General features: G+C 41.4%; 1 protein-coding gene across 1 annotated transcript in view; it reads left to right on the top strand.

Annotated features, from left to right (window-relative positions):
- ARHGEF26 (Rho guanine nucleotide exchange factor 26) overlaps positions 1 to 17850 on the top strand; it is a 197140-nt gene extending 179290 nt beyond the window's left edge. The window contains exons 12-14 of the mRNA XM_007943568.1: positions 14203 to 14270; positions 16507 to 16611; positions 17708 to 17850. Coding sequence (XP_007941759.1) covers positions 14203 to 14270; positions 16507 to 16611; positions 17708 to 17850 — 316 coding nt within the window. The remainder of the gene's footprint in view (positions 1 to 14202; positions 14271 to 16506; positions 16612 to 17707) is intronic.
- The last annotated feature ends 4105 nt before the right edge of the window (positions 17851 to 21955 follow it).

The raw sequence follows: 21955 nt of genomic DNA, 5'->3' as shown, positions 1-21955 counted from the left end.
GGGTTTGAACCGCCAGCCTTCTGGTTAGCAGTCAAGTGCCTTTAGCCACTATGTTACCAGAGCTCCCATACATTTTCTTAGATCATGAAATTAAAGTCATTTCTCAGTCACCTAACTTCAGTCAGACAGCAAAAGCCAAAGATTTTGTCAAAAGAGATGCTCAGTTTGGATAAATGTATTGATGCATCATCCATCCAGGAATCCATAGGCAAAACAGACATCCTGTTTATGCCTGCAATTTCATTAGCTGTTTGCTTGAGGTCCAGTCTCAAACTGAATGAGGGAAACTAACTCACTGCCATCGAGTTGGACCCGACTCATAGCAACCCCTCCTTGGGTTTTCGAGGCAGTATCACTACAGAAGTAGACTGCCCAACCGTCTTTCCGAGGAGTGGCTGGTGGGTTTGAACTGCCGGGCTTCTGGTTAGCAGTCACATGCCTTAGGCACTATACCATCAGAGCTCTGAATGAGGGAAAAGGGGTTAAATTTTCATATCTGCTGTAGTGATTTAGGGAGCTCTGGAAGCATAGTGCCTAAGGCAGTTGACTGCTAACCAGAAGGCTGGTGGTTCAAACCCACCAGCCACTCCTTGGAAGGAGGTTGGGGCAATCTCCTTCCATAGTGATACGCCTCGGAAACCCAAGGAGGGGTCACTATGAATTGGGTCCGACTCGACAGCACATTAACAACAACAACAACATAGTGATTTAGTCCATTTAGAGACAGTTGACCAATTAACTTTTTTAGAAACTAGAAACCTCTTTTGCAGCAATCATTAACCCTTGCTATTGAGTTGGTTCTGACTCATAGCGACCCTACAGAACATAGCAGAACTACCTTATAGGGTTTTCAAAGCTGTTCTCTTTACAGAAGCAGACTGCCACATCTTTCTCCTGCTGGTAGGTTTTAACCACTGACCTTATGTTTAACACTGAGCACTTAATCACTGCACCACCATGGCTCCTTTAATCATTACAAGGAAGTATTATGTTGAGTCACAGGATGGGGACAGTGGAAGGAAAGGGGAAGTTCTCTAATTCTTTGTCCACTCAAGTCCCTACATAAGTCTCCCTCCCCAAGCCTGCCAAGATTTCCAGGTGTTGTAATTAAAATGGACTGGCAGCTGGTGACTCACAACTCTTAAGACTACAGCAAAATCTTGGTTGGTTTGTGTGATAGAAAAATAAACTCAAAGAAATATGTCCACTTTTATTTAAAAGTGATTTCAAAAACGTTCCTAGATGGTTAAAAAGAGGCATAAGAAAAATGTGAAAATTATAAATGTGAAAATACATAAAAGGATAAGTGATCATCATTTTGTATCTTTCGATACTGGAAGTAGTTTTTCAAAGGCTGGAGAACACCAGTATGTACAGGCTGATGTAAAGCTATTTGAGGTTTGAAAATAGCCAAAATAGAATATTAGAAATAAACTTGAGAGTTTACTGAGGAATAAATAAGCAAAAGAGGTACACCCTAATGTCTTTGTTTACAAAATGAAGGAATGCCTTCATAAAAGGTGCCTAAATTCTTCCAGTGGGGCAGCATTCCAGGCATGCCCCCATCCATGATTGGGTGTGATGCTTGCACAGGTGACCACTATGAGACACAGCCAAGGCTATGGCTGAGGGAAGGCCTTTCTTTTATTCTAAAAGTGATTTAAACCTCTTGGCCAGTGTTTGAGAGCCCTCTCTTAAAAGGGGATTTTAGTATGTATGAGCCTTGGATTTTCTATGATTTTAAGGTTGAAAAAGATTTAAACACTTTGGAGGTTAGGACTTGTCCAGACATTCTAGTGCATTCTCAGAAACTAGAGATTTCCCTTTCATCATTTAGCAGTGGTGAAAGTGTTACTGGTTTTGCTTTTTGTTTCCCTTTTGTCTCTGTTTATGAGGATAGTTTGTTCTTTATTTAGGGTTTGCCAGCATAGCTACAGAGCTTTTCCTGACTGTCTCATTTGTAATTTATGTAATCTCCACTACTTGTTTCTTAGATTATTCAAAGAGAACAGGAAATGAACTGACTGTCCAGTTCCCTTTACACTCAGGCCCTTTCCTGGGACGTCTGCAACATTCATTCCACCCTCTTGCCTTTTGATCTTGCTATGAGCTGAATGGATGTTCATTTCCTTAATCAGAATGTTCTCAGAATATCTAGTTATGTCACCCATAAACCCATGGGCATGACTCATATTCATAGTTCTTTAATTAATAGCAAGAGAACATTCCAGAAGAAGCATAGCCTCTTTGGGTACAGAAGGAGTGACTCTTTCCATCCCCTTCACTCAACTGCAGTTGAGAATAAATGGACAGATACTTTTAAGCACACAAAGCACAGAATAGCATTGATGTTGAAAGAAAATGTATTTCAGCCAAAAGGTACTTTCATAAAACAAGCAATAAGTAGTTTAAAGGCCTAGCAAATTGTTCCTATTTGGAAGTGTGCAGGTCAGGTCTGGACTATCTGGTTTTAGGCAGTTGGAATTTTGGTCTGAGTAGGAGATGTCCTTTGCTTCTCGGATTTGCTTCATGTATGATGTTGTTAGTAGCTGTCGAGTCATTTCCAACTCATGGCAACCCCATTTGTGAAGAGTAGAACTACTCCATTGGGGTTTCCAAGGCTGTGACTTTTTGGAATCAGATCACCAGGCCTGTCTTTTAAGGCACCTTTGGGGGTGGATCAGTGTGAGCATGTTTTTCAAGTTTTCTCTTTTATGTTCTGTTGGGTTAATATGGTCCTTGGCAACCTAGTCGAGAAAATGATGTTTTAGCCACTGCTCTGGCCTTGAATAATTCTTGGGGTCCATACCTGAATATTTAGCACCTTTGAAAAACTATTCTCAGTAGAGGCCTCCTGGGGATATACAGAAAGTAAAATCAGCAGTAGGATGGATGCAGCTGGTTGGTGCCAGCACAATTAACTCATAAGATGTGAAATTGTGGAAGAACAGATTAATGGCTCTGATCACATAATAAATGCACAAAAGCTCCTAAAAGTGAACTAGGAAATTGTGCCCTTCTGGAATGTACCAGGTGCTGAGCCAGGTATGGAACGTGAACAAGGTGGGGCCCATGGATGTTCTAGAGAAAGGTAGACTGTAAGAGATGAAGGAAGCATATAGGTAAGGGGACTGTCCATCTCAGTTTCTCCAGCATTGATAGTTCAAGTCTATGCCTGTTGGTCTGTTGAAATTATGTCCATTGACTCTCAAAAAGTGTCTTGTTTAGGCAGTAAAATATGTGGTCACGCAAACTAAGTCATCTAGTGCAACCCCCTCATTTTTCCAGATATAAAATAAGACTCACAGAAGTGCAGTGGCTTGCCTAGCCTGTAAACGAGTTGCTGTCCAGGTGACTCTGACTCCTGGTCCCCTGCGTGTGTCAGGGTAGACCTGTGCTCCATAAGGTTTTCAGTGGCTGATTTTTTTTTTTTTAAATAAACCACCAGACCTTTCTTCTAAAGCTCCTCTGGGTGGACTGCAACCTCTGCCCTTTGAGTTAGCAGCCAAACTTATTACCCATTTGCATCCCCAGGGATTTCTGACTTGCCAAAAAGTACAGAGAAAAATTGTTAGCGCCAAAGCAGGCACTAGACTCTGGACGTCCTGACTCTGGCAGAGATCTTTCTAGTAACACATTTTAATCCTCTTATTGAGAAGCTGCCAACCAGTGGACAGTTCCATCCCCGCATTGCCACTCTACTGGGCCTTGTTCTGGCTCTGGAAGGGAAACTCTATGAAGCCAATTACTGAGAAACTACTGAGGTGGAGTTGGTTTTTTTTTTTTTTTTTTAAGTCCATATACTGTAGGAGGAAAAAATTGTTTTATGGAAACCCAGATGGTAAATTTGGAGTATCATGTATTTTATAACAAAATGCTTAATAGGTATTGCATTTCCAAAGTATTTTCTATTTAAAACTTCCTTCTTGTTCCTTTGCCTGGGTTTTACTCAAATGCCCTAGTCAGATCCCCTCAAGTCCGATACCAAGCCAGTCCTCTGCCATTAAACTTTTCAGGGCTCTCACAGCCACTCCTCACCACTTAGAATTCTGTGTGTGCTGCTCTGGTTAGTTTATTTCCTCCTTATGTTTTCTGTCTCTCACCCTCTGCTGTAATTACTTCTGACTCTTAACCTAACCCTGAGTCTCTCCTTCACTTTACAGTTGAACTCAAGAGAATAGCTTTCATTTCTTTCTATTAATTCAGTGAATTCTTCTTGGGCACCTACTTCCTGCCAGGTGCTATTCTGAGTGCAGGGAATATAGCAATGAAGAGTACAAAAACAAGATCCCTGCCCTTTGGGGACTTATATTCAAATGGGGAACTTGTCCCTTTGTGCCTCCTACCCTCAGGAAGATTGACTTTGGATTGGAGTGAACTTAGTTTGTTTGGCCTATGACTTACAATGAGTTGGGACTGTAGGAAAACATTTCTTCTTGACCCAAGTTGGAAAAAAAAAAAGTCCTTTCAGGTAGCAGTGGTTGTTGTTGTTATGTGCCACTGAGTCGGACCCGACTCATAGCGACCCCTCCTTGGGTTTCCAAAGCAGTATCACTATGGAAGTAGATTGCCCAACCTTCCTTCCGAGGGGTAACTGGTGGGTTTGAACTGCCAGCCCTCTGGTTAGCAGTCAAGTGCCTTAGGCACTACACCACCAGAGCTTACTTCAGGTAGTGGTAAGTGCAATGAAGACATAAAACCGACTAGTGTGATCCACAGTGAATGTTAAGTGTTCAGGAGGGGAATATGTACTCTAAATTGCATAGTCCAGGAAGGCTTCTCTTGGGAGGTGACATTTGAGCTAAGACCTAAGTGACAAAAGGAACCAGCTACGTGAAAATCCTAGGGCAGAATGTTCCAGGCAAAGGGAACAGGAAATGCAAAGCCCTAAGGAAATGTGTTTGGTGTCATCAGTGAATATGGCCAATGTGGATGGAACGGAATGAACCAGAGAGGGAAAAATGGACAGTGAAGAGGTTGAGGAGGCCAGCACAGCATTTAGAACTGTGCTGTTCCAGTGGGGTCTGTGGCTGGTGTCAGTCCACAAACCGTTATTGACTGCGATGAGGGAAACGGAAACTCATAACGATTTGACTTGCTGAGGCATCAATGAATGTGTATTTTAAGAGTAATTCATTTAAAAAAAAATTACTATGATTTTGGTGAAAGTTTAGAGAGGAAATTCACTTTACATACAGCAGCTGACGTACACTTTGTCTCATGACATTGACTACAGTTTCCCACAATGCAACACTTCCTCCCCATAGTTAAGAGTAATTCATTTTTATTGCATTTCTGAAAAGTTTTTGTCCACAGTGGATTGAGAAAGGAAGGTGAGGATCAGTTCTTTACCAGTTAGTTGACAAGGACCAGTTTAGAGCTTTATAAGGCATTAGGGGGAATTTGGATTTCCCTCCCTGAGAAACCATGGGAAGACAGGGGGGAACCGTTTCTGAGGCACACAATAAGCTGAGGAGAGACTTGATAGTAGCTTGGGCTATGGTATGTGGGTGGACATAGAAACGTAATGTTTTGGAGGCAGAGACAAGACTAACCGATGGTTTGGCTCAGTTGAGTGTGGCAGTGAGTGAAAGAGAGGATCACAGATGTTTTGGATTTTTGGTTTGAGTGACTGACTCTGTAGATTTATTCCTTAGATATCTTCAGTATGGCTTCTTCCTCTGCCACCCAGTTGGAACCAGTCTATCATAAGATTACCAGTGCTTCCAGGTTACCACATCCAGCAGTCCAATCTTCCTTTTTTAAATTTCTTTCTTCACCTCTAACATCATTTGCTTTCGTTGACCATACAGCTTTCTCAAGCTTCTTCTTGAGATTATCCTCTTATCTGTGCTTTCATAGTTGTTCTCCCACATCCCTAACCCTTCTTTCTCACTGCCTTTTCAGAAATGCAACTTGTGTGGAAGCAGACACCACCATACCCACTGCTTTCTCTAATTCTTTTATCAAAATGATACCTGTTATGGATTGAAATGTGCCTCCCCTCCAAAACAAAAAAATAATAATAGTAAGTGTTGTAAATCCTGGCCTGTCTGCCTGTGGTTATAATTTCATTTGGGAATGGGTTGTCTTTGTTATGTTAATGAGAGAAGATTATTATAGGGTATGTCTCGAGTCAGGTTTTTTTGAGATATAAAAGAGATTAAACAAGCAAGGACAAAAGAAGAGATGGGAGAAGAGAGATGCCAAGGCACATCAAGATCTCCAAAGAGCAGAAGCTCCAAAGAGACAAGGACCTTTTCCCAGACCCAACCAAGAGAAAGGCTTCTTCTAGAGCTGACTCCCTAATTCAGAATTCTAGTGCCTAAGGCATTTGACTGCTAACCAGAAGGCTGGCAGTTCAAACCCACCAGCCACTCCCGAAAGGAAGACTGGGCAATCTACTTACATAGAGATACCGCCTCAGAAACTCAAGAAGGGGTCACTATGAATCAGAATCGACTCAACAGCAGTGGGTTTAAAAAAAAAAAAAAACTGTGAGAAAATAAATTTCTGTGTCTTAAAGGCACCTATTTGTGGTATCTGTGTGTTAAGTTTGTGTGTCAACTTGGCTGGGCCTGGTTGAGTGGCTGGGCAGCTGATGGTAGTTATTCTCTATAATGAGACTGGCAGTCAGCTCCATGGTGGGATTACCACAAGCAGCTGAGTAGCTGCTTTAGGGATGTGATTTGCTTCCTGTATATAAAAAACAGCTTTGAGAATGGTCTCTAGCTTATGGCACACTTGAACCCTGCATGTAGCCGTGTCATTGTGCAGCAACCTGCCATGTGGTTTGGTAACATTGGGACTGTGCCATTTTATTTGTCAACCTTGGACTTGTCAGTCTCAGCAGCCAGTAGTTTCCTGAGTGAAGAGATGCCTCTAGCTTTGGTGGGCTGGGAGCAGGAGGCAGAGCTGAAACCCAAGGTCAAGGGCTTTCACACAGCCCCTAGAGCCTGGTACTTTGAACTTGGACTTCTAGCCTCCCGAACTGTAAGAGAATAAACTCCTGTTTGTCAAAGCCATCCCATTTATGGTATATTCTTGTCAGAGTGGCACTAGGTAACCAGAACACTGTGTTATAGCAGCATTGGATAAAAGACAAGTACCACTGGCACTGTATGGAGTTACCCAGTTTGGAAACTTGGTGCCATCTCCACTGTTTATACATCTGAACAGGTCCATCACCTGTCAGTTCTTCCTGTACAAAAGGAATGTCTTTAGCGTCTTTCCACTCTACTACCACCTTCCTGAGGGCATTGGTGTTTCAGTGGTAAAATTGTCCCCTTTAGTGCAGGTGATCTGGCTTTGATTCCTAGCCAGTACACCTCAAGGGTGCCCACCACCCATCTGTCAGTGGAAGCTTTCATGATGCTATCATGCTGAGCAGTTTTCAGTGGAGCTTCTAGACTACGATGAACTAGAAAGAAAGCCTGATAATCACCCTCCAGAAATTGGCCAGTTAAAATCCTGTGGGTCACAACACTCTAATTCCCAATTGGTCATAGGGATGACACAGGACTGGGCAGCGTTTCAGTCCATGGGTCACTGTGAGTCAGTGGCCTACTCAGTGGCAGCTAAGAACAATATCCACCTCCTTCTAGGTCTGCCCTTGTCACTTACTCCTGGAAACCACCTGATAGCCTCCTAACCAGTCATCTTCTCTCTCTCCAGTTAGTTCTGCTCTGTTTTATTTCTAATCCCCAAATTCAGAGCCAGTCTTATCTTTCTCTTAGCTTGTACATAGCAAGCTCCCAATAAATATTTTTGGAATTGACCCACAGTTAATATAACTGGCTTTTACATATCCAAGGCAAGGTGGAAGAGTTGCCACATGTAGGTGAGTACTGCTTCCCATCATTCTCTAGTCTCTGTCCTTTGTGTTGCTTCCAGAGAAAATTTCTCCTAAATCCCAGTTGTGTTTCATTGTTTGCTGCTGTGGATGTGGTTAAACATTTTTGAGGATGCCCATCTAACACATATATAATGCTATATCTGCATACCCGTTAAAGACCTTAAGTCGTTGTGTTGTTAATGAGACAGTAGTGTGTAAAGAATACAAAAGGGTACCCTTTGTAGAAGGATAAAGGAACAACGATTTACCGCTGCCATCCACCCACCCCGCCGCCAGCCTTTCAAGAGGAATGTGGGAGCTAGAGAGCCCCCTTTGTCTGCCTTCATTAAGTGAAGCTCTGACAGCTACAGCTGGCACAGAGGAGCGGCTGAAGCTAGTAGCTTCCTTGGTTCCTGTGTTTACAGTAGAATGTAGATACATTTAGATCCAGTACACAGCACTGGACACCTAAAAGACGTTCAGAGAATAACACAAACTTTCTTTACCCATTGTTTTTCGTTATAGGATATAATCACCTTAAACTATAATCAAAGATCCTTCTTAAAATTTCTCTCTCATGAAAAGAAATAGAAGCCTAATGAGTGTGGTGGGTGCTATTAACCATCCAGGCAACCAATTCCTGGGCCTTCTGATAAAGGGGCATTGTTTTCAGGAGTCTTTTGCTCTCTTCCTGTTTCTGTGAATGATTTAATTAACAGCAGGAAGTACTGTAAATGAGATGGAATAAAGTTGTATATAGAATGTCAGACACAGTCTTCTTACACTTCTTCCTTTAAGAAAAAAGAAAAATCTGCAGTCTTATTTATGTGGAAAAAGGTGTTTATTGCAGGATACAGTGTTTTTACCTAGTGGAATCTGGAATCCAATTCCAATAATGGTCTTTCACATTTATTTGTTGTTGGGTGCCATCAAATCAGCTCCGGCTCACGATTACCTTCTAAACAGAATGAAATGGTTACCCAGTCCTGCGCCATTCTCACAATTGCTGATATGTTTGAGCCCATTTGTAGAGTATCTATCAAAGTGCCTGAGCTTATGCGGTGCTTTCCACTGACGCCATAGAATTGGTGGGCAGGTCATCACCTCAGTGTTCTATCAGTGAGGAGAAAGTTAACTGACGCACTTTGGGATAACTGAAACATTGTGGAACAGACCTTAATTCCGGAACAGTTTAATCTTAATATGATAAACAAGAAATAATTGATATAACTAAATAACATGTTGTTGTTGTTGTTATGTGCCGTCGAGTCGGCCCTGACTCATAGCGACCCCTCCTTGGGTTTCCGAGGCAGTATCACTACGGAAGTAGGATTGCCCAACCTTCCTTCCGAGGAGTGGCTGGTGGGTTTGAACCACCAGCCTTCTGGTTAGCAGTCAAGTGCTTTAGCCACTATGCTACCAGAGCTCCTAAATAACATGTAGCAAATCAAATTTTTTGAGTTTTTTTAGTGGGCTAGAGGTTTTTTTTTTTTGCTGTGGTCAGATTTTTTAAAATTAGGTAATCTGAGCTGGTGTCAATTTTATAAAGTTTTATCTTGCAGTATTTGTAACAAATGACAGTTTTTACTCCATGGGTTTTATTCCATGAATCAGTTTATTGAACTAATCTAGTTGAATCGAATGTATTTGGGAATGAACAGAAACAGTATCGTCACAATCCTGCTTAAACAAATGCTCGAAGGACTTTATTTTCCAAGCCTGTTGGTATAGAAGTTTCAAAATCCCTTTGTTTGAAAGGAACCACAGGTATAGACCATGAGAAGGAAGAGAAACAATTATCTGATCAGATGTCACATTAGGAGGGATAACAGGAAGGCTGAAGAGGTACTCAGGTCCTTTGTTTCTGCTCAGAAATTAAAAAAAAAAAAAAAATGTTAGTGGCAGAGCCCTCAGTGGGGGCTCCATTCCGTCCAGTCTCATCTGCATCTTATTCCAACTCTGACTTTTCACTTTCTCCATATATGTTAACCTTTTTAAGCAGATGCTTGGTAGTTCAATGAGAAGCTAGGCTTTGCCATATAACTAAGCTTTGCAACTAAGTTTAAATCTACTGTGCTTAATAAATTATATGAGAGGCAGGACAAGGTGTTATCACAGCATACCACAGTTGAAAACTGTGTATATAGCATTTCATGATGTACGTAGAGAATTTTGGGTTATGAGAGGGTTGCAGTCACAGAACGTTCTCTCCCTGGGCCAGTTGTGTTGTAAGTAGCATCCTCCACACAGCACATCACCTGCTGTGTTGGGTTTTATGTGTGTTTCACACTATGTCTCCTCCTTCATACTGAAGCCTGTAAAGGAGAAGGGACATTGTTTCATTCACTTTGCATCCCCAACCTGCACCAAAACCAAACGTGTTGCCGTCGAGTGACACAGGACCTTGCAAAGGAAGGCCCGGGCATGTGAGTCTTGGAATTGACACACCAGAAACAGACATCAGCACAGCACTTCTAATTCTATCACTTTTTGGAGGACGAAGGGAAGTATCTATGAATGGATGTGGTGGTGAGGAATGTGAATTTATCTTGATCATTTAGTATCATCTCTGGAGAAAATAGTTATCAATGAGTGAGACCTGGGGGTGAGAACGAAATTTAATAATGGTGTGTCTCTTGTGGTCTGTCACTGGTTTTTCTTGTTCTTAGAATTCTTAGAGCAGAGTGAGTCCTTTTCCTGCTTTAAAGACCCAGACTTTCCCGATGTGAAGGAGAGTGAAGTCCTTGGCAGGGCTCTTGGAAGCCCCAGGGGGAAGTTGTGAGATTTTGACAGCATCTAAGAGGGGCCTGGGAGTGACTCAATTGAAGCCGCTTCAAGAAGTGGCTCCTTTCAGTGAGACAACAAGGAGTGTCTTGTTCTGTCCTCTGGAGGCCCTGTGAGGGGCCGCCGTGTCTAAGGGATGCTATTAGCATCCAGGCAGTGTGCCACCAAGTGAAAGGTTTCATCTGGGCTTCAGCAGACTTGGCAGCAGAGTGAAGCCTCCGCTGAAACTGGCCACTTGGTGCCAGAGATGAGTCTTGCCTGAAAAGGCTTAGATGCAACCTGGTTCCCCGGCTCCAAATCTCCCTGGGAAGGACTACAGAAGCAGTGATGGACCGTTGAACGATGCAGTGGTAATCCCAAAACCTAGTTTGGGTGGGCACGGCATAGAGAGGCACAAATCCATCCTGCAGATTTCTCTTGGTGAACAACTCTTCTATCCTGAAAACTTTGTTTTCCCTTGCCTGTACACTGTGGAAATGCCAGCTGAGCCTCACTGGAAAACAGATTTTATCCCAAAAGAGTAATATCAAGGATTTAAGTGTTTGGTTGGGATTAAATTAAAGGAAGTTGTGCTTTACTTGTTCCTTCTAAAGTCTTTTGTCCTGCATTAAGGAGAGACAAAGTGACAAACAAGCTGGGTCATCAGTTTCTATATAAATTGTTCATATTACTACAAGGCACACCAGCTCAGCCAGGGCCCAGCCTCATCTTACTCTTTTAGGTAAGTCTGTGTCTCGGCAGGGAGCTCTGGTAGCGTAATGCCTAAAACATTTGGCTGCTAACCAGAAGGTTGGCGGTTCAAACCCACCAACCACTCCTCGGAAGGAAGGTTGAGCAATCTACTTCCACAGTGATACCGCCTCAGAAACCCAAGGAGAGGTTGCTATGAGTCGGATCCGATTCAACGGCTATGAGTTTGGTTTGGTTTGGTTTTGGTGTCTCAGCACACTGCAGCTTCCACCCTTTCTGCCTTCCCACATGGTTTCTGTAAGTGTCTGCTAGACCAAGCAAACACAAACAAAAATCTCACTGGCGTCCAGTCGGATCCAACTCATCATGATCCCTCCTTGGGTTTCCAAGGTGGTATCACTACAGAAGTCGATCACCCAACTTTCCTTCTGAGGAGTGGGTGGTAAATTTGAACGTCCAGCCTTCCAGTTAGCAGTCAAATGCCTTAGGCACTGTGTCACGAGGCACTGGCAATCAATGAGGGAACACCACCTCTTAGATCCCAGACTGCCTGGGCTTGTATTTCTGACTCCACCACTTACTAGAAGTTTGACTGTGAGCAGGCACTTAACCACTCCAAACTTTTAGTTTCCTCCTCTGAATAAAGGAAAGGATAATGGAAATATTTTATTCAAACGATTGTTGTGAAGATTAGATTAGGTGATACTTGCAAAATAATTAGCATCATCCCTGGCACAAATAATGTTATTTGAAAGAAGATCTAATTCCTGCCCTCCAGGAGCTTGTAGGCTGGAAGAGAAAGAGACAAGGAAACACATGATTGTGGGTCAGGATGTGATGAGTGAGATGATTTATTGAGTCAGCAGATACTCAGATTACAGGTAGTGATCTGGAGATAATACAGTGAACCAAGCAGATAAGATGCCTGCCTTCCTGAGGCTTACAGTCTGCCAGCAGTGTGATAGAGCTGTGCAGAGTGGAGGCCTGGGCAAAGAAGTGTGGAGTTGGGTGTCAGAGGAGGCTCTCTGAAAGAAGTGAGGCTTGAGTGTCCATGTATTAAGTAGACATGTTGAACAAAAAAGCCAGGCACCAAAGCATATATACTATTTAAAAAAAAAAAACCTCACTGCCATTGAGTCAATCAATACCGACCCATAGCGACCCCCGTTGGGTTTCTGAAGTGGTAAGTCTTTACAGAAGTAGATTGCCCCATCTTCCTTCCGCAGAGCTGCTGGTGGGTTTAAACCTCCAACCTTCTGGTTAGCAGTCAAATGCCTTAGACACTGTACCACCAGAGCTCCTTACACATACTGTAGGATTCCATTTTCACAAAGTACAAAAACAGTCAAAACTAATCTACCAGTTGCCATCCCGTTGATTACAACTCATGATAACCCCATGTGTGTTTGAGTAGAACTGTGCTCCATAGAATTTTGAATGACTGATTTTTTCAGAAATAGATTACCAGGCCCTTCTTCTGCAGAACCCCTGGGTGGACTCAAACCATCAGCGTCTGGTTAGCAGCTGAGCACATTTACCATTTGCACGTGCTAGGAACTCCAAAACTACTGTACAGTGATGGAAATCAGATAGCGGTTCTCTTTGGAGAGATGTTGCTGACTAGAAAGAGACAAAAGGGAACCATCTGGGACATCACAGATGTTGCCATTTCTTGATTTGACAGACGGTTATATGTGGGTATACATAAGTAAGCATTCATTGAGCTCTGTTTACTTAAGATTAGTGCACTCTGTGTATTTTATGTATGTTTTACCTCAATAAAATTTTTAAATGATGAGTGGGCATAGCTAGTTAAAAACAGAAAGATGCATGTGTTTGAGAAAGACAACGTGTTGTGTCCCAGTGCTGTGAGTCTGGCCGAAAGATACACCTCACAGAGTGGAGATGGGGTGACAGTAAGAAGAACCTTTATTAATAATGGGGGGAAATGCTTTAAGATTGGGCATGAAGGCATCTCTTCTGCAGAAGGTGAAGTGGTACAGTGGAAATTAACTTTGGTTGGAATTGATTACCTCACAGCTTTAGTCTAGTCTTCCCATCTCTAAAATGTGCTTTTTGGAGAATTTCATGAGATAATAAATGGAAAGTGCTTGTGTCTGACATGGCATATGTGTTTAATATGTGCTTCTTGCAGATTTTAAAATGTGTATGTATTACTTATTTAAGTTTCCAGATAAAAAACTGAGGGTGACTATATTATAGATTAGTGGATTTGCTTATCTGATATTTTGATCTTTTAGTGAAGTAATTACTTTATTTCATCTAATTATAGGTTAATATTGTATAAAAAGTCACAGCTATTTTCTTTTTCCTTAAAAGTTTATTGATCAACTGATTATTCCACTTTAATGATTTTAGAAGAGTCCAAAAAATATCAGACAACTAATTTCTATTTTAGTAAGGTTCATATTTTGGCAAAATTTTTATTCAGTTACATTAATTATTAAAGTTTATATTCTCCAAAATGGTTTGAGTGTGTGTAGGATAGGGAAAGGGAATGGAAGGAGTGAAGAGACTAACTTAAAAAAAAAAAAAAAATCAGATACATCTTTTTGAAATGTTAAACATCAGATTAAATGAGTATACTAAATATTTTGAGATTATAACATATTAATGTAAAAAGCTCTTTACTAAATGTTCAGCTCTCATGAGAAATTCTTTTTTAATCAGCAATTATTAACCAGATTTATTCAGAATCTTTCCACAATAATGGCTAGTTTTCTACTCTGATTTTTAAGTAACTCTTTCCTTGTTATGAAGGAGAATTTCTCCGCTGTTTTCTGGGAATGGCTTTGCATTGTCTTTTTAGAACCTACAATATTCTTTGTCTTTGGACTGTGAGTTTCTAAACTGGACCTGCCCTCTATGTTTAGGAGTGAGCGAGCCCGCTGGATAACCGCCCTGGGCCACAGCAGCGGGAAGCAGCCTCCGGACAGAACCTGTAAGTTTGCTGAAGAGCAGGCTGCCCTGGAACGTGGAGGGACTCTGCCCCCTGCTGGACACTGAGATATTAATGGATTTCAACCAAAAACAAAGCACCAAACTTGTTGCCATGGAGTTAATTGACTCCTAGCAACCCAACGGAAGCTCTGGTAGCATGGTGCCTAAGGCATTTGACAGCTAACCAGAAGGCTGGCACTTCAAACCCACCAACCACTCCTCTGAAGGAAGGATGAGCAATCTACTTCCATAGTGATACTGCCTCAGCAACCCTATAGGACTTAGTAGAACCACCCCATAGAGTTTTCAAGGCTGTAAATCTTCATAGCAGACTGCTGCATCTTTCTCTGCACATTTGTTGGGTTCCAACTACCAACCTGTTGGTTTGCAGCTGAATACTTTAACCACTGCACCATCAGGACTCTTATTAATGGATTTTGCTACCACAATACCTGCTTTATAAGTTTCTTCCAAGGCTTCCCTTCTTTTGCCCCACACCAGACTAGTGTGACCCCTGTTTTGGAAGTCAGGGGTTCTGAATTAAAACTCGAGGTGCAGTTCTTTTTTGTTATGTAAATGTGGCAAAGCATTGCTTCCCTTTCTGAACCTGTTCAGTCATCTGCAAGTCAGACATATCACTGTGCATCAGAATCAGTTGCCATCAAGTTGATTCGGACTCATAGTAACCCCAGCTTTGTCATAGTAGAACTCTGTGGGGTTTACAGTGGCTGAGTTTTCTGGAACTAGATCGCTAGGCCTTTCTTCCAAAGCTCCTGTGGGTGGCCTTGAACTGCCAACTTTGTAGTTAGCAGCTAAGCACATTAACCATCTACACCACCAGGGACTCTGATCACTATATAAAGTACAAGGTTATAATGAGTTCAGTAATATACACTGAAAGCCCTGCTTGAACTGTAAAACTCCTTAATTTTTAGACATTGTTATTGGGTAATAGTTGCTAGTTTAAACCTTCTCCATACTGATAGTCTGAATCTTAACACATAAAGTGTGTTTAATCTAAAAGAAAATTACTTTTTCATTGGTATTGTTTTTACTAAGTGATAATGTTTTTAACAGAAAAAAACAAACTCACTGCTGTTGAATCGATTCAACTCATAACGACCCCTCTTTGAGTTTTGGATGTGGTATCTCTACAGAAGTAGATTGCCCAGCCTTCCTTCCGAGGAGGATTTGAACCACCAGCCTTCTGGTTAGCAGTCAAATGGCTTAGGCACTATGCCACCAGAGCTCCCGTAGTATTATTAAGTGATATTATTATATTATTAAGTGATAATACATATTTCATTCTTCTGGAGAACTAGGAATTGGTGCAGTAAAGGGTGACAACCCTGTATTTGGCTTTTTCACCTTTATGTTAAGGTTCTCTGGATGATTCTAGCTAGAAGAATAGACAGTGCAGCAAAACTGGACATCATGGAGCAGTCAAAAATCCTCTCTTCAGCACTGACTTTCTGTTTGGGATGATGGAAGACTTTTAGAAATGGATAGTGGTGATGGTTTTACAACATGGTGAATGTAGTTCATGTCACTGAATTTGTATACTTAAAAAATTAAAATGGCAATTATTATATATATTTTGCCATAATTACATTTTTTTTTAATTCTGTCTTTACACTTAAAGACAAAGTGATTCGTTTGAAAGTTCCCTAGATTGAGTTTATATTAAAGGACAGATTATCTAAGTAAGAGGTCACATCAAATCACTGAAGTTAATTGCTTTCCATAATGGAATCGTTTTATGAGAATTCTAAAATATTTTCTAAACTTTTGGTTGGAATGACTTTTATTTTTAAAGACCTTGGCCCCTTCCATACATCACTACTGGTAGGATGAGGAAGCATCTTAGGTGAGAGCTAAGAGAACGGGGTGTGTTGAAAATTTTGCCATCGGTTGCATGGCCTTGGTACATCACTTAATCTTTCTTACCTCAGTTTGTTCCATGCCAAATGGCTGTTTTCTGCTCCATTGGGTGACATGACTAAAAGACTCCTTATCAAAAAACTCTTGATTTCGAGCTTTGAAAATTCTAGAGCTTGTAACGAAGTAACTGTTCCCAGAAAAGACTTTCTATGTTACCTGATAGAAGCCCAATATGTTTTATCATTGCCAGCTGCAAATTGCTCGGAAAGAGTACATGAATATACACTGTTGCTTTGTCTCTCTCTATTGTTTTCTCTCTGCTACTGGAAGCTCAGTGTGTCTCCTTTCCGCCACAGCACTGACCCAGGTGGAAATCATTAGATCCTTTACTGCCAAGCAGCCGGACGAACTCTCCCTGCAGGTGGCAGATGTGGTCCTCATTTATCAGCGAGTCAACGATGGTGAGTGGAGTATTCTATAGAACACTCCCAGGCTGGCATTCAAGAAATACAGGGTGCAACAGAACTGAGGAGTCACAATTTCTCATCAGTACCTATATTCTATAGAAGATATCCTGACCCAATAATGTGTGAAACCATATGTGCTGCCTTCTTGTCTTAACATGTCCCAGGTCTTACTCCTTTTCTTCTCATTTCCAAGTCAGTGACTTCTCAGTGCCCTAAAGATGACTTAAAGAAGTGTTTAAGGTACTCGAGTACATGTGAAATATTTTACCATAAATAGTGGGTGGTACAAATGGTTACCATGCTCACTGAAAGACTGTAGGTTCCCATCCACCTGAGGAGCCTCAGAAGAAAGGTCTAGTGATCTAGTTCCCAAAAAACCAGCCACTGAAAACCCTGTGAAGCACAGTTCTACTCTGACACCCATGGGGTCACCATGAGTTGGAAGTCAACTTGACAGCAGTTGGTTATTGTTGTTGTTGCTATGTGCTGTCGAGTTGGCCCTGACTCATAGCGACCCCTCCTTGGGTTTCTGAGGCGGTATCACATGGAAGTAGATTGCCCAACCTTCCTTCTGAAGAGTGGCTGGTGGGTTTGAACTGCCAGCCTTCTGGTTAGCAGTCAAGTGCCTTAGGCACTATGCCTCTGTATCCTGCTGTCCTGTTTCTACATATGCACTTGCCTCTCCATTATTTATTTTATTGATATTAATTTCTTGTTTTGGGTAAGAGATGCAGTTACGGTTTTATTTGAAAAGAACCATGAAAAGTTTTCCTCCTTCTTCAGACCCCCAGTAACCTAGCTCTCATCTCCAGAGGTTCTTCCTCAAAAATGAGGTCATTGACCTGCTAGCCCATTCACAGTGTCCTCTTCCCCAGCTCAGCCCAAGCTCACATGCTTTGACCCTGGCATGCCATTTATCCCCTCTTGAAACCTTCTCTCCACCTCAGTACTGTCTTCTCCCATCAAACATGGTACCCCACCTGGGGTGGGATAGTGTCTCTGATCTTCTCTGTATGCTCCCCAGAGCCTCCCACAGTTAGGATTTTTCTAAATACTTGTTGCTTGATACAGACTCTGTTCCTTTTTGCAGGCTGGTATGAGGGGGAACGACTGCGAGACGGAGAGAGAGGCTGGTTTCCTATGGAATGTGCCAAGGAGATAACATGTCAAGCTACGATCGATAAGAATGTGGAACGGATGGGACGTCTACTAGGCCTGGAGACCAATGTGTAGCCTCTCTGATGACTTTTTGTTACTGCGAGATTTGCACTATGTAATGGTGGCCTGGTTGGTTCTGGGCTAGTTTTCTGGTTCATTTCAACCCGGCTTGTTTAATTCAAAGGGTGAAAATGCTTGCCTTTAAGCTTGCCAGGTGGTTGTGCCCTGTCAGGAAAGCAGCTACTAGGCAGAACTATTTCACAAAGCTCAGTGTGTGCACACTATTCATTTGCAAACCTGTGCAGGTATACAGAGTAGCTGAGCTGCCTGTTTCAGGAGCAGGCGGCCTCCACTCCTCCTAACCTCACCGTATTATGGCATGAAATGTGTATGAGCTGCTGTATCCTGGTTTTCCCTACCCTCACTTAACTAAGAACCTTTCTGTCCCTCCTTAAACACCTCCTTTAAATGGTTCTCTCAGTCTTGGTGAGATTTTTCTATCTTTAAGGGATATAAATATTTTTACAGTCTCTTATTTTTTAGACCTGATTGTAATACTGTGTTGATTTCAAAAGAAACAGTAGAATTTAGGAGGTAAGCTGTTAGTTTTTTTCTAAAACTCTTCCCAGAAAAGGGAAGTTGACACTTGAATTTTTGCCACCTTTTTCCTTGATGGAAGGAAAGTAAAGATCCTTACTTTAAGGACTTTTTCCAATATTGGTCTTACGTAAGCATTGCCTGGTAAAACCTAAGCTACTCTAACAACGTAGAATTTAGATGAGTTCACATACATGAGAAAATCCTGAACATCAGACCGGTGTCCTACTTTTTTAAATACTTCCAGATTAGTTGATAAGCAGGCAAGTAACTGCTTTGCCTTCAATAATGCAAAATTTTTGACCATTCCTACTTCCCCTTTCCAAATAGGAAATTGTCTGGAACACACATTAATAAACTTGAGGAAGGGAAAATTCAACCTTAAAAGGTATTAAGAGCCAGAATAGTTGCTAAATGAAACAACATTTTGACCTTAAAGGGAACCTGTTCTGTTTGCACTAATAGCCTTGCTTGCTGAATTTGGAATCTCCCTTAACTGGAAGTTTCTGCAGAACTTTGTTTCTTCCACTAGTGTAGGGAGCAGAGTATTGGGTGGTACAAATAGTTAAACCCTCGACTACTAGCTGAAAGGTTCGTGGTTCCAACCCACCAAGAGGCTCCACAAAAGAAAGACTCAGCAGTCTGCTTCTGAAAAGTCAAAGGCTTGAAAACCCTGTGGGGCAGTTCTACTCTGCACACACGGGCTCACCAGGAGTTGGAGTTGACTTGATGGTAACTGACAACAACAGTGCAGACAGAGTAGTCATTTTAATAGTAAGTTTCATGAAGAGGTAAGAAGAGGGTTGGGAAGCCCAAGAGAGAAAAGTGATTTTTACTGTTGGCTATTCTCCCTCACTCCTCCATTGCACAAAGGGATAAAACCTGGCAAAGTGTGCTTGTTATTCAAGGATTCAGATCTGGGTGTGACATGTCCCAGCTCCTGTCTGGCAACCAGTTACCTAAATCATAAGTTGCAGGAGGCAAGTGTGGCTGGCTCATACCTCAGCAGTGAGCCTTTGTGGCACACATCAGGCTTCTCCCCACTGGGTTACTCTTTTTAACTCTGCATTCATTTTTGGTTCTAAAAGCCATGCCAGCTCCCAAATTCCCTGAGGTCTGGGTGAGTCTGTCGAAGAAGTAATACCAGGAGACAAGAGCAGTAATGTCCTGGAGTGTGTATAAGAAGAAGCCTGTCTCCTCTATGATAATGTCACAGATTTTTTTTAGAGGGTGTCATAACCTAATCTAATACGATGTTTTCATTAGTAGGAAACTAGATTGCCAAGAGATCATTTTGTATCATTTTTGCTAACACCTTTTGCTAAACAGCAACTACATGAGTCCTGTGAATTAATTTATAAGTAGAGACATGAAGCAGTTTTGGAAATATATGCATCTTCTAATTCCACACCTTATTCACCAAGCTGGTTAATACTGTTATTAGATAAAGTTGTTAATATGACAGGTGCTTAACACATTTGCTATGTTTAATCTCAACAATGAATTGTCATTTTTATGACACAAGATTTTTTCCAAACTTAGTTCTATGAATACCTTCTCTGAATTGTACAGTGACGTCATTCAGTGGCCTGTGGAGGACAGAAATGTTCATTATTGTCTCAATAACTTGAGACTGCTTTGTACACTTTTCGCAAAATATGTGAATTTATAAAGATTTTGTGTATACTTGTACTTTTGTGCCAGTGTGTTTTAATTTTCTGCAGGTTATTTTCAGTCAAGTATGCAGTTTGCTGAATTTTTGGTAAAATCAAAGTTTCTCTTCAAAGGCTGTCTATAGCTAACATTGAAGGAAACTAATGTTTTCTCTTTGGAGACATGTTGGCATCAATTGCCCTATAAAATGGGAGCTTTTCAAGAGCTGGGACCATCTTTGTTCTTTCTTTTGACCCTAGTGATGTCCTTTGGATTGTAGAACATGGACAAAATAGTCACAGGTTTACTGTTCTGCCACTTCACTGCTGACACACATCCTTTTGTATAGAACACATTTTCCCCACTGTAATTTATCTTTCATCTTCCTCATTCCTGGAAGCCGCTTTCTCTTGGCTCGCACTGTGCCTACAGCATACAGTCCACTTTTGTTCATGCTTTTCATCAAGCCTGATGGGGGAAAGATTGTCAAAGGTAATGAATCCATTGAGAATGGTTGCATGAGTGGCATAGTCCAAGTACCACACTCATCAAGGAAAAGATATCAGACTGACTGACAGAGCCAGTTCTGAGTCAGCCAAGCACCGAACTTTGTACCTGTGCTTGACAAGCATCATTGCCATGTATTGTTTTATGGAAGAATGCCCTTTCATTGGCACCATGTTTTACCAACTACCATGACACTTGAGGGCACATGTACTTCTTTTAGGTGGCTATTGAGCACATTGATAATTAGGCTTAATTTGTGAAGCCAGTCATATCCATGTTCTTCTCTGTGCATGGCTGTTAAATTTTCATTGTAGTGTATTTTCTCAGTTTCTTCAATCTTTTAGTCATAAGTTCTGCAACAGAGGGAAATCCCAGGAGAGGTTCATTGGGCCAATAATGTCCGAGCTCTGACAAGACGTATATACCCACCTATATAGGCACAGCAGTGAATGTCTTTATTTCCTGTATACTTTTCACTTAGGGTAGGTAGTCTCCTACCCTCTATATTGTGTTGTGCACTCCTAGGTCACATAAAGATTCGTTTGGTCTTTTATAATTTCCAAAATCTCTTCTGCAAATACAGACAAAACATAATCTACTTCTGTATTGTCGTGGGTCAAGTCTGGGTAAACTTTGGCATATTACTGAAGCAAGTTCATTGTATTTTCAAAGTAGGAGACATCACCTTCATTTTCCTTATTTTCATCACAGGCATCATGTGGTTCAAATTTTCTTCTGCAACACTGACTGCTTCATCACCCTCTAATACCATATCAGTGGTGGTGGTATTACCATAACAATGAGCTTCAGAGTCTATAATCTGAAAGCTCACCCGAAGCATCTTCACCACACTCCTCCTCAGATTCATCCTTATTGTTTGGTAGAGAAAATAACTATTGTAGAATGTCTTCACCCTTCAGAGGACATTTTTAAAGAAGAATTTTTCAAAACAAAATAATTTTAGGTTCTGAGAAACCAGGATAATAACCAATACCATACCTCAATAGCAATATGAGAATACACAAGGAGAGAAATTACATACTTCTTGCCTGGTGTGCACATACAAACATCAAAAGGATTTTGTGTCGTGGGAAATTCACTACTACAATGAATTAATTTTTATCACAAAGGAACTACTTGCAGCTCATAAACTAGAAGAGAAATCCCCGACAACTACAAGAAACATAATGTCAAGGATGCTACAATGTGCATTTATAATGCTTGCTTATTAAAAATAAGCTATTCTGTTGAAAATTTAATCATAGTGAAAACCTCAACTGTCAACACACAAGAAACTACTAATGTCCTTGCAAGGCTTATCTGTACAAAAGCCAAAGTACACAAACAAGTTCTACACAATCACACTTCTGGGATGCACACCTCATACTAAAGCCTTTAAACACAGTGATTTGGCACCAACGAA

The sequence above is a fragment of the Orycteropus afer genome, unplaced genomic scaffold (assembly GCF_000298275.1).
Source record: "Orycteropus afer afer isolate SDZICR_OR568_19922 unplaced genomic scaffold, OryAfe1.0 scaffold00109, whole genome shotgun sequence".
In the NCBI taxonomy this organism is placed as follows: Eukaryota; Metazoa; Chordata; class Mammalia; order Tubulidentata; family Orycteropodidae; genus Orycteropus; species Orycteropus afer.
This window is presented reverse-complemented; position numbering and strand designations above follow the sequence as displayed.